This window comes from Felis catus, chromosome A3 (assembly GCF_018350175.1).
Source record: "Felis catus isolate Fca126 chromosome A3, F.catus_Fca126_mat1.0, whole genome shotgun sequence".
Taxonomy (NCBI): Eukaryota; Metazoa; Chordata; class Mammalia; order Carnivora; family Felidae; genus Felis; species Felis catus.
In genome coordinates, this window is record NC_058370.1 from 110,244,527 (window position 1) to 110,257,840 (window position 13,314).

General features: G+C 37.5%; 1 protein-coding gene across 2 annotated transcripts in view; it reads left to right on the forward strand.

The window, feature by feature from the left end:
* Window positions 1-13,314, forward strand: part of HEATR5B (HEAT repeat containing 5B) — a 99,301-nt gene that overhangs the window by 55,709 nt on the left and 30,278 nt on the right. For both annotated transcript variants that reach the window (XM_006930362.5, XM_045054693.1), the window contains exons 23-26: window positions 1,474-1,713; window positions 2,210-2,461; window positions 7,914-8,095; window positions 10,599-10,667. In XM_006930362.5, the coding sequence (XP_006930424.2) occupies window positions 1,474-1,713; window positions 2,210-2,461; window positions 7,914-8,095; window positions 10,599-10,667 (743 nt within the window). The remainder of the gene's footprint in view (window positions 1-1,473; window positions 1,714-2,209; window positions 2,462-7,913; window positions 8,096-10,598; window positions 10,668-13,314) is intronic.

Sequence of the window (13,314 nt, forward strand, 5' to 3'; positions counted from 1 at the left end):
TTTTGTCAGCTTACCCTTTGACCTAGCAATTCCCCTTTTAGGAATTCATCCTCAATGAGTTAATCAATGTTCTCTTAATTCAGTGGTTTGCTATGTAGCTATGAAAATTCATGTTATAGAAGTATAATTCCTGATATGGGAACATATTACCTGCTGCTAAGTGAAAATTAAACTTCTGTGGTCTAATTTCTCACTAATGTTCTCTTTCCTTGGAACCTTTTCTTTTGACTTTTCCTACTGTCTGAATTCTTTCATTGTGGCTGTTTTCTGCAGACACCCCTCATTTGTCTTTGGAGTGACTCAACTAAAAGAGTCACTTTTCAGTTTCCATCCATCTGTCTCACTCTCTTCAAGGTTCAGAGGACTTTAGACTTCGGAGCTCGCAGTATTCATTATTATTATTTATTTTAATGTTTATTTATTCTTGAGATAGAGACAGAGCATGAGCAGGGGAGGGGCAGAGAGAGAGAGACAGAGACACAATCCCAAGCAGGCTCCAGGCTCCGAGCTGTGAGCACAGAGCCTGATGCAGGGCTTGAACTCACAGACCATGGCATCATGACCTGAGCCAAAGTCGGATGCTTAACCGACTGAACCACCTGGGTACCCCCACGGTGTTCATTCTTAAGGCTACCTGTTGTACAAGTTTTGCTGTTTATAAGAACAAAAAGATTTTCAGATAAAGCAAGACATTTACTATCTTATAATAATATTGCTTTTTTAGTTGAAGTATAAGTAACATACAATGTTATGTTAGTTTCAGGGATACAACATAGAGATCCACAATTCTGTACATGATGAAGTGCTCACCATGATAAGTGTAGTCGCCATCTGTCATCATACGACATTATTACAATATTGTTGACTGTATTCCTTGTTTGTACTTTTCATCCCTGTGACTTACTTTATAGCTTGAAGTTTGTGCCTCCTAATCCCCTTCACCTATTTTATCCATCTCGCCATTCATTATTACTTTTGGATTGTATGTTTCTTGGAAAGGACTTTCCCAGTTTTTAAGTGTTCGTATAGCATATAATCCATTTATGATTTGTGTTCTGGCTTTATAAAGCCAGATTTTTAAAAATCTGAACTATAAGACTGAATGAATTTCAATTTGTTCTTCCAACAAATATAGCAGTAATTATTTTTTAGGCCATTAAATTCAATCTACCTAGAAATATATCTCTTTCCCACACTTTTTCTTTTTTACATGAAATATATATCTATTTAGCATTCCCTGGAGATTTGTTTAAACTACCTCAGAATAGTCAGTCTTAAAGATCAGATTTATTGTCAGATTAAATTCTAAACCTAAGGATATGTATGTAAACTGGAGAACATAAATTGTATGTGTAGCTAGTTTGTTTTGTTGTAATCCTGAATTTACATGTAAGCGTTGGTATTTAACGTAATTGTTACCTCTAGTGTACAACAAAATCCTGTACAAGTTCATTTATAAAATTTGCTTTTCAGATGTCAGTCCTTTTGCACCTGGAGTTAGTTCTCGAAGTGATATCCATTGCCGGCACCAAGGTGTTAATATAACAGAAACTGGTCTTGAAGGGCTTCTTTTTGGAATGCTAGACCGGGAGACAGATAGAAAATTATGTTCTGATATTCACGATACTTTGGGGCATATGCTGTCATCACTGGCTGTAGAAAAACTTTCGCATTGGCTAATGCTTTGTAAAGATGTCCTGGCAGCTTCTAGTGGTATGTATTCAATATATAAAATAGTGAATATTTTCCCTCTCGTATACATTTGTATGTGTAAATATATGGATACAGATTCATAAAAAGATATATAGATACATAGATTTAAATTTGAGCTTGCATTTAAAAATACTAATACATTTTAATCTATAAATCCCTATATAAATGTTGAAGGTTAAATTACATTACAAAGTAATATGCTTTCTTTGATTTGGGGGAAACAGCTAAATTCAAACTAAATTTTCATGTATGAAAACCCCCAGTTACTCCATAGTTCAACATAGTATGTAAAACTAGTGAAATATGTAAAAGGCCTTTATGTTACCCTTTGCTTGGTTTCTGATTGTTTTTTTTTTTTAACTTACCAATTCTACTGTTTTCAAAGGAATGAGAATTTAGTCCTTTTTTATTAACAATCTTCTAACATGAATGCAAGTTCTATAACATCATTTTTGCTATATGGAAATTTGTCATAATATGCTGTTTTTTGTTATAGATATGAGCACTGCAACTCCCTTAAGTAGTGGAAAAGATGAGGAATCTGAGAAGAAAGATGAAATGGATGATGATACCATGTTCACCACACTAGGCGAAGAAGATAAATCAAAGCCCTTCGTGGCACCTCGCTGGGCCACTCGGGTGTTCGCTGCCGATTGCCTGTGCCGAATCATCAATTTGTGTGAGAATGCGGACCAGGCCCACTTTGATCTTGCGATGGCACGTTCTGCTAAACTACGGAACCCTACAAGTAAATTTAAAATCAGTACTTTTTCTATAGGTTTGAGATATTTTGCTGCTAGGTAACATGCTTTAGATTCTGCCTTTCATGTCTTGCATTCATGTGCCTTTTACCTTTGTTTTCTGTCCCCTAAACATACTACCCATCTTCTGCTTTGTATTTGGAAGATAAGTTGAAGAAAGTGGTTCAAAGGTATATGTCTACCTATCTTAAGGTAGATGTATCTTAATCATGTCCCCTCAGGGTAATAATGACAGTAACTTACATATCCTTTGTACCTTGTCCTAGTTTTAGCACTTCAATGTAAAAGATAGAGCAACGCTTTAAGGTGCATAAGCAAAGTGAATTTTGCAGTCCCCAGCCATGGAGAATGTCAGAATTCATGAGTGCTATCATTCAATTCAACTCAAACTCTCAGATTTCAGAAATGCTGCTAGGTAGTTTTAAAAAAGTGAAAATTGTTGGTTACTGAGACCTGTCACTTTTTTATATTTTATGACCTTTTTTATATCCCATAATTCCCTGGATCCGATATTATAGGGAGTTTGCAAAGAAATCATCGCATCCAATATCCTCATTTTACAAATGAGAATCAGAGAAGCTGAGGGCAGTAAGAGAGTAATAGACTCTGTCTCGTCATTTGTTGTCTCTTCATTGCCCTGTCATTTTCTTACATATGTAAAGACAAACTATATATGTTAATAGTATTGAAGTCTGTACATTAAAATGCCTTCCAGTTTGTTTTGTTACTAAATGCCTTTCAGTTTACTAGAGCTCACAAATGGATTAAAAAACAAAAGGTAAAACAGCACTCCATGTATAGAATGTGAATCTGAAGGTACAGTTATCAGGAAAGCACAATTATCATGAGCACAGTGTCTTTATTCCTGTCATTATTTATCAAATATTTACCAAATCCTGTTCTTTGCTACACATTGGGGATACAAAGAAAAAGAAAACAGAGCCCACATCCTTGAAGAATTTCTAGTCTAGAAGACAAAAAGGCTTGTGTCAAACAATTACATGTCCCATAGTGGTATGATGGAGTATTTGGGGAACATAAAAAAAGTAGTGTTCGTTTCCTGAAGAGCCAGGGAAGATCTCACAGAAAAGGTGATTTTGAAACTGGATTTTAAAGACAGAGAAAAGATTTTGCAGGTAGAAGAAGCTGATTGTATTAGTGTTCTATTGCTGCTGTAAGAAAAGACCACAAATTCAGTGGCCCTATCCTATAGTTCTGTAGGTCAGAAAGTCCAACATGAGTCTCCCTGGCCTAAGATCAAGGTCTCAGCAGGGCTGCATCCCTTTCTGGAAGCTCTAGAGGAGTCTATTTTCTTCATAGCTTCTGTCAACTGCCTGTATTCCTCGACTGGTGGCCCCCTTTCTCTGTCTTCGAAGCCAACAACATTGGCTGTCTCAGTGATCCACCTTTAGTTGTCACACTTCTCTCTGACTACAGCCAGAAGAGGTGCTCTGCTTTTAAGGCACATGTGATTAGATTGGCCCACCTGTTAAATTTGGGATAATCTCCATGTACAAAGTCCCTTTAACATTCACAGGTTGTAGGGATTAGGGTGTAGAAACATTTGAGCACCATTATTCCGCCTACCACACTGGTTTATTATAAGCAAAGAAAGTAAGAGAATTTGTAAAGGCACAGAAGTATGCATATTACATTTAAGGAAAGGTGAAGATCCTTAAGTTGGCTTTCCTTTCTTTGTGTTTAATTGTTTTTTCTCTCATTATTTGTATCTTGTCTTTTTCCCTGCATTCTCAGAGATCCTCACAAGGCTTCCCTTTATGTCATGGATATAATGTTTTACTGTTTTCTGCCCCCCATAGTGGATCTGAAGTATTCTTTTATGTTTTTAGTTTTCGTTTAATTGTTTTGTCTTCTTCCTTCATTGTATCATATCATTTGGGCTCCTTATGATTTTCTGTTCTTATTCTATAGCAACCGTGACTTTTGCATCCTGTTGAGATGCCAAGTGATTTTCTGTATTTTATTCTGATTTTTATAGAACATTATTTTTTAGGTGCATTTTATTTATTTTGAGAGAAAGAGTCTGCACATGTGAACGCACATGAATGGGGGAGGGGCAGAGAGAATCTCAAGCAGGCTCTGCGTGATCAGCAGGGAGCCTGATGTGGGGCTTGATCTCACGAACCATGAGATGATGATCTGAGTCTAAATCAAGAGTTGGACACTTAACCGACTGAGCCACCCAGGTGTCCCCAGAAAATTATTTTTGAGATTAGTTCTTTCGGAATCTTCATAATCTTTCTTTTGCCTGGGTGTATTTTTTTTCCACAGGCTTATTTGTTTATATATCCTTGAAAGGGTAGAGTGCATATTTGGAATTTGCTCACATTGTGTGTGGGTGGATTGCCCATATTCTCTGTCTTTGTTAACTGGGTGCTTCCCATTGGTAGCTGGATGGTGAGCTGATATAACAGCTCTCCAACCTAGATTTCAGTATCTGACATGCTTTGTTCTGCTGGACTGAAAGAGGATCCTTTCTAGTTCCCATTGCCTGCCGTCCTGAACAGTAATGTCAGTGTGTATGAAAAGTTACAGATCAAATAAATGTGCTATCCAGGCTCTTCCTGTATCATCCTTATCTCCCTTTGCATGCACTGTGCTTTCGTTGTACAGAACTACCAGTCCCAGAATATAATAAACCTCTAACAGTCCCCTAATTCCCCATTTTAGAATTTCTGCCCCATGTCCCTTCCCACTCCCCTGCTTTAGGAGTTCATCTCCTAGGATTTGGAAAAAAGAGGTCTTGATTTAAGAAAAGTTGGAGGTAGAGAATTGTGTAGAGAAGTGATAGCACTTTCATTTAGGAATTATTGCCTACTTTTTTGTTGTGAGAGTGCTATCATTCTAGACCTTTTTAATTAGGTGGCAGAGAGTAACAGAGGGGTAATGGGCCTTTTAATTTACTTCTTGGTTGGCATAATATGAATAGGCCCATTTTAAGCGAGTTCCATCTACCTTGGAAATTTCCTCCCAACTTCTGGCAGCATTTCATTATTCCTCATTTTTATTGGTGGAATGTTTTTTTTTTTTTTTTTTTAATTTTTCTTTAATGTTTATTCATTCTTGAGAGGCACAGAGACAGAGTGTGAGCAGGGGTGGGGCAGAGAGACAGAGAGAGAGAGAGAAAGAGAGAGAGAATCTGAAGTAGGCTCCAGGCTATGAGCTGTCACCACAGAGCCTGATGCGGGGCTCGAACTCATGAGCTGTGAGATCATGACCTGAGCCGAAGTCGGACGCTCAACTGACTGAGCCACCCAGGCGCCCCATTGGTGGAATGTTTTTGTTTCCCTGAGGTGAGGAAGCACTGGGGGCTTCTGACTAAATGTTCTTTTTCTCTCTCCTCTGTTCCTCTTCCCCAAACCAATAGATATTGTTTTTTAAACTTAAGATTCTAAAATAAGAATTTTAGGTAGGCACAGGAAAAAATTAGAAGAACTTGTCTTACAACCTTCACAATAAGAATAACAGCAAAAACCTGTTTAAATAGGAGCTGTTTGGGAATCAGGCTGAAACACAGACTTGCCACTGCTTCAAAAAGACTTTGAGAGTCTTGCAGCAGCCTGAAGAACTTCAGAGTACTTGAGCTTGATAAATTATTTAGATAATTTTAGTTGCTATGTCTTTAAGTTCACCAATCTTTTCCTCTTTGGCACTAATCCCTAATAATCTTATCCAATTTATCTTTCATTTCCAATATATATATTTTTTAATTTTTACAAGTCCCATTTGTGGTTTTCTCTTTTATTTCTGTCTTCATTATGCTCGGCCTTTCCTTTTCTTTCTTGAATATAGGCAACATGTTTATAATAAACCTGTTTTAGGCTGCCTGTCTGTTAATTTCATCATCCCTTTCATTTCTGAATCTGTTTCTATTCACTGAGAGTTTTTTCCCTTGTTATGAAATATATTTTCCTGCTTCTTTGCATCCCTGGTAATTTTTTTATTACATGCCAGATATTGCAAATTTTATGGTAGTAGTGCTGGATTTTGTTGTATTCCTTTAAATAGTATTACACTTTGTTCTGGGATATAGTTAAATTACCTGCTATCTTTTGAATCCTTTGAGACTTGCATTCAAGCTTTGTTTGGGCAGATCTGGAGCAGCCTTTATTCTAAAAGGAAAAAGTCTTCTCCTTCCTGCGTCTTACCTTGCAAAAGTCTTTTCCATAAAGTAGAAGTTGAGAAACTACTGCCTACAGTCTAAATCCAGCCCATAGCCTGTTTTTTTAAATGAAGTTTTATTGGAACACAGCACGCCCATTTATATACACATGGACTGTGACTACTTTCATTCTGCAACACCAGAGTTGAGTAGCTGTGTTAGAAATTATATGGCCAGGGGTGCTTGGGTGGCTCAGTAGGTTAAGCGTACGACTTCGGCTCAGGTCATGATCTCGCGCTTCGTGGGTTTGAGCCCCGCGTCGGGCTCTGTGCTGACAGCTCGGAGCCTGGAGCCTGCTTCGGATTCTGTGTCTCCCTCTCTTTTCCTCCCCTGCTCACACTCTGTCTCTCTCTCAAAAATAAATAAAGATTAAAAAAATAAAAAATAGGGGCGCCTGGGTGGCGCAGTCGGTTAAGCGTCCGACTTCAGCCAGGTCACGATCTCGCGGTCCGTGAGTTCGAGCCCCGCGTCGGGCTCTGGGCTGATGGCTCAGAGCCTGGAGCCTGTTTCCGATTCTGTGTCTCCCTCTCTCTCTGCCCCTCCCCCGTTCATGCTCTGTCTCTCTCTGTCCCAAAAATAAAATAAACGTTGAAAAAAAAATTTTTTTTTTTAAATAAAAAAAAAAATAAATAAAAAATAAAAAGAAATTATATGGCTAGGAAAGCCAAAACTATTTACTATCTAGTTCTTTACAGAAAAAAAAATCTGCCGACCCCATTCTAAAGAATTATAAACTCCTTTGGGGAAAGTTAGGATAATCAGTTACTTTGCTTCAAATGTTATCGCATAATAATGTCGTCTATTTTACCATACTGTGTGAAAGGTTTACCAATGTTCTTGAGAAATTATGATAGATAAGCTTTCTTGAAAGTGTATCTTTGTTATTTTTAAACACAGTGAAATGTATGGAATGTAAGTGCTTTTTTATTTTTTTATTTTTTATTTATTTTTTAATTTTTTAAACATTTATTTATTATTGAGAGACAGAGAGACACAAAGAATGAGCAGGGGAGGGGTAGAGAGAGGGGGAGACATAGAATCCGAAGCAGGCTCCAGGCTCCGAGCCGTCAGCACAGAGCCCGACGCGGGGCTCGAACTCACAGACTGTGAGATCATGACCTGAGTCGAAGTCGGTCACCCAACCGACTGAGCCACCCAGGCGCCCCCATAAGTGCTTTTTTAAAGACATTTATTTCATTTCATATTAAACCTATTTGGGCAGAAATTTTCCTTTTTGCCGTCTATTTTATTTTTAGATGACCTGTTGGTACTTCATCTCTCTGACCTGATTCGCATGGCCTTCATGGCTGCAACAGATCATAGTAACCAGCTGCGGATGGCTGGGCTCCAAGCACTTGAAGACATTATCAAGAAGTTTGCATCTGTGCCTGAGCCAGAATTTCCAGGCCAAGTGATTCTGGAGCAGTATCAAGCTAATGTGAGTGAGATACTCTGTTTACTTAAAAACTTAAAATTGATTCTTTGTGTGGTGAGTAAGGGGGCAAGGATTCCCTGGAGAAATGTCTTTGGAGCTTCAACTATATGTCTTTATTCCCATTGTCTGTTGCATAGTTGAATCCCACAGTTGAAGAAACAATAGGATAAAACTATTTTTAAGTTATGATAGCATATTCATGATAAAACTAGAATAGAAATCGCAGGCTAGCTTTTCAGTCTTGTGTTTAGATGTTTAGCCGTGCCATTTAAAAGATAAAAGGACATTCAAAGAGTGTTGTGGATTTGCTGACATTACTTTTATATGTCAAGACTTGATAAGCATTTTTAAAAATACAAAGGGCAACTTTGTATGCTGAAGGATAACTTTTAATAATAGCAGTTAAAAATATTACTGAAAGAATTATATACCTTCAAAAATATTTTTATTTTGTTCTAAACAGAGATACTTTTTTCTCCTGAGATTTATAACTTTGTTTTCTTCACCTGAGGCACAATAGATATAATCCTGATAATGATGGGTTATATGAAGACAAAGTTAGCAAGGAAAGAATACACATTTTTTTTTTTTTACTGTGATCAAAATCTTAGCTTCAGATACACAACACCTTATCCAAAAGCTATACTCAAACATACGTAAAATTAAAAAGTACGAATAATTTTTAATCCATTGTTTTTCCATCATAAGTACTGGTGAGGAAGTTATAGCTTCTAGCCCAGCTGGCTATAGAAAATCCATATTCAACTATTTACTCCCAAATACCCAACCTATCCAAATGAAGGTTTGTTGTTCTGTTCTGCTTTATTTTGACTTTTTATTTAGAAATAATTTTAAGCGTACAGAAAAATTATAAGAATAGTACAAAAAACTGTCTTATGCCCTTTACTCATATTTACCAATGGTGATTTTTGCCTCATTTGCTTTAGCATTGATTTTATATTTCTCTCTCTTTATACACACATTTTTTTTTTCTAAACCATTTACAGATAAATTATTTAAATCATGTACCTTTATCTTTGAATACTTCAGTCTGTATTTCCAAAGGACAAGAACATTGTCTAACATAGCCACAGAACAGTTCTCAACTTCAGGAAATTCAACACTGATATATTACTTCTATATAGTCTGTCATATTCCACTTTTATCAGTCAAGCCGGTAATCTCTTTTATAGTATATTCTCTTCCACCTTCAGTACAGGACCCAGCACCAGCTCTGTGATTAGTTGATGATTGTACCACCAATACTGCAATTAGTTACCATGTGTGTTTCGTCACAGAGAGGGACTCAATCCATTTCCAAATGGCTACTGATATATCTTAGTGACTGACTCTTGTGTAAGGGAAGATGTCTCAAATTAGGAGTTGAATGTATCTAATTCCTTGTTCAGTTCATGCACATTAAATTTAGTATATCTAAAAATCAATGACTGGGTTGGCTTATTAAAACTAAAGTTCATGGGGTACCCAGGTGGCTCAGTTGGTTAAGTGGCTGACTCTTGATTTCAGGTCAGGTCATAATCTCACAGTTGGTGAGTTTGAACCCCACGTTGGGCTCTGCGTTTATGCTTCAGATCCTGTCTCCCTCTCTCTGCCCTTCCCCTGCTCATACTCACTCTCTCTCTCAAAAATAAACAAATGTAAAAAAAAAATATTTTTGAAAACTAAAGCTAATATTCCTTTACTTATTACTGTAACAATGGTACACAAATGAATATTTCTTGAGAATCCTTCTCTGAAAGCACCTCTTTTTGAGGTAAAATGGCTTCTAAGGTCTTTAAATGACTATGTGAATTTTTAGTATTACTCAGTTATTTAAAGGAGTTGATCCAGTTATATGAGATTCACCCATGAGGTAAATACTGTTAGAAATACATTCAGGAGGGGCGCCTGGGTGGCTCAGTCGGTTGGGCGTCCAACTTGGACTCAGGTCATGATCTTACACTCACAGGTTCAAGCCCCGCATCAGGCTTTGTGCTGACAGCTCAGAGCCTGGAGCCTTGCTTCAGATTCAGTGTCTCCCTCTCTCTCTGCCCCTCCCCACTCGCACTCTGTCTCTCTCTTTCTTTCAAAATAAATAAACATAATAAAAAAAAAATTTTTTTAAAGAAATACATTCAGGAAAATATAGACAGAATAAAAAAGAATAGCAGTTTTCTGTTATCTCTAGGAGCCTGTGACTTTGTCAGAAAATCTTGTTTACTATTAAACAAAAACAAAGGAAAAAGAAACAAGATTAATTGCCTCTTTGGTATAGCATTCATACAGATTTGATAATGATTATAACCTCCTGGAAAGCAAAAGAAAAACGGTATGTTTGAGTTTATTGTAACTGAGAAGAGAGATAAGGGAGATGTGATAAAAAAGAAAGTAACAATGATGTATTTTGTGTGTTTTCATCTCCAAGGACACAAGAGGCTTTATGTTTACCACGTATCTTTAAAACAAAACGCTCATATTCTTTTTTTTTTTTTTTTTTTTTTTTTAGGTGGGAGCTGCTCTAAGACCAGCCTTTTCACAAGATACCCCATCAGACATAATAGCAAAAGCTTGCCAGGTAAGAAGAAAAATAGGGTTTTCTATAGTTACCTTCTTTTTTTTTATTTTTTTAATTTTTTTATTTTTTTTAACGTTTATTTATTTTTGAAACAGAGACAGACACAGCACGAACAGGGGAGGGTCAGAGAGAGGGAGACACAGAATCTGAAACAGGCTCCAGGCTCTGAGCTGTCCAGCACAGAGCCCGACGCGGGTCTCGAACTCACAGACCGCGAGATCATGACCTGAGCCAAAGTTGGACACGTAACTGACTGAGCCACCCAGGCGCCCCTATAGTTACCTTCTTTAAGTTAATAGATGCCTTAGAATTTCACCTCCAAGAAAGAAGAGGGAAAAATCAAATAATATTTGTTTTTTATCTTGAAAACACAATAGTGACAGTTTCCTTTTTTATTCTGTATCAAATGATGAAGTAGTAACTTAGTCGCATCCCTTTTTTGTCATAGCTGAGGAGATGACTTTGGGATACATAGCTTTTATATTATCCAGAAGTAAACAGAGGTATGAAAATCATAAAAACAACTAAAAATTAAAGTAAGATTACCAAATAATTAAATAATGTATTATTAATGATAATTAGGTAATAGAAAATTGTTGGGGGGCGTCAGGGTGGCTCAGTCGGTTAGGCATCTGACTCTTGATTTCAGCTCAGGCCATGATATTATGGTTAGAGAGATTAGACCCCATGCCAGGCTCTGGGCTGAGAGTGGGCAGAGACTGATTGGGAGCCCCTCTCCTCTCTTCCCCTCCCCCATGCTCTATCTCAAAAATAAATAAAAAATAAACATAAAAGAAGATTTTTTTTTAATTAAAAAAACTTTTTTATGTTTATTTTTAAGAGTGAGAGACCGAGCACAAGCTGGGGAGGGACAGAGAGAAAGCACGAACCCACAAACCGGGAGATCATGACCTGAGCTGAAGTCGGAAGCTTAACCGACTGAACCACCCAGGCGCCCCCAAAAAAGACTTTTTTCATCACAAGTTTTGAAAAATTTACAAGTTTCTGGGAATCACTTATCCTAAAGAGAATTTAACAATATGGAAATTTAATTGTAAAATTAATTGCAGGGGAATTGGTCTAACATTATTACATTTGAAAAGAGTCACAAAAGCAAGCACTTATATTCCTACACTTTTAATAAATTCCTCTTTTTCATGCCTCATTCTGAAAAAGGATTCATGCATTAAACTCCCGTGTTTCAGGAAATCCAATTCTTTTTTTTTTTTTAATGTTTATTATTTCTTTTTGAGGGAGCCAGACCGAAAGCTGAGTGGGGGTGGGGCAGAGAGAGAGGGAGACAGAATCCAAAGCAGGCTCCAGGCTCTGAGCTGTCAGCACAGAGCCCAATATGGGACTCGAACCCACAAACTGTAAGATCATGACCTGAGCCAAAGTTGGATGCTCAACCAACTGAGCCACCCAGGAGCCCCCGGGAAATCAGAGTCTTTATCTGCTTTCCTAAAGATAGAAGAGAGGCAACCCTCTCCTTCCCAGTTTTCTGGAGTATGGGTTTGGGTCCATCATTATTGCTTAGAATCCATAATCAAGCTGTGACCTCTAGAAAGAGAATGTTCTGCTGTTTGCAATGGTAAGTGTGAAGTTCTTACTGTGTTCTCTCTGTGGCTGAATGGGTTTGCCTCTAGAGCCTGGAGCCTGCTTCAGATTCTGTGTCTTTCTGTCTCTCTGCCCCTCCCCTACTCACTCACTCTCTGTCTCTCAAAAAAAATGAATAAACATTAAAAAAAATTTAAAAAGAAAAGAGAAGTCTGTGGATCATGATACAAACCTCAGAGTTAGAGGAGGCCGTTTTGTTTGGGATACCAACACACAATCAGAAATCATAGTTATGTATAAATAAATGTATCATGGTGATGTTTTAAAGCACCGTATTTAAGCAGAAGAATCATACAAAGCTCCTGTTCATAGAAAAGCAAAGGCTATTCAGATTTCATCTTGTGGATGAGTACTATGAAAATTTCCTCTTACTGAATTTGCCTTCAACGTCTCATTCTTTTTTTTTTTTTTAACGTTTATTTTTATTTTTTTTTTATGAAATTTATTGACAAATTGGTTTCCATACAACACCCAGTGCTCATCCCAAAAGGTGCCCTCCTCAATACCCATCACCCACCCTCTCCTCCCTCCCACCCCCCATCAACCCTCAGTTTGTTCTCAGTTTTTAACAGTCTCTTATGCTTTGGCTCTCTCCCACTCTAACCTCTTTTTTTTTTTTTTTCCTTCCCCTCCCCCATGGGTTCCTGTTAAGTTTCTCAGGATCCACATAAGAGTGAAACCATATGGTATCTGTCTTTCTCTGTATGGCTTATTTCACTTAGCATCACACTCTCCAGTTCCATCCACGTTGCTACAAAAGGCCATATTTCATTTTTTCTCATTGCCACGTAGAATTCCATTGTGTATATAAACCATAATTTCTTTATCCATTCATCAGTTGATGGACATTTAGGCTCTTTCCATAATTTGGCTATTGTTGAGAGTGCTGCTATGAACATTGGGGTACAAGTGGCCCTATGCATCAGTCCTCCTGTATCCCTTGGATAAATTCCTAGCAGTGCTATTGCTGGGTCATAGGGTAGGTCTATTTTTAATTTTCTGAGGAACCTCCACACTGCTTTCCAGAGTG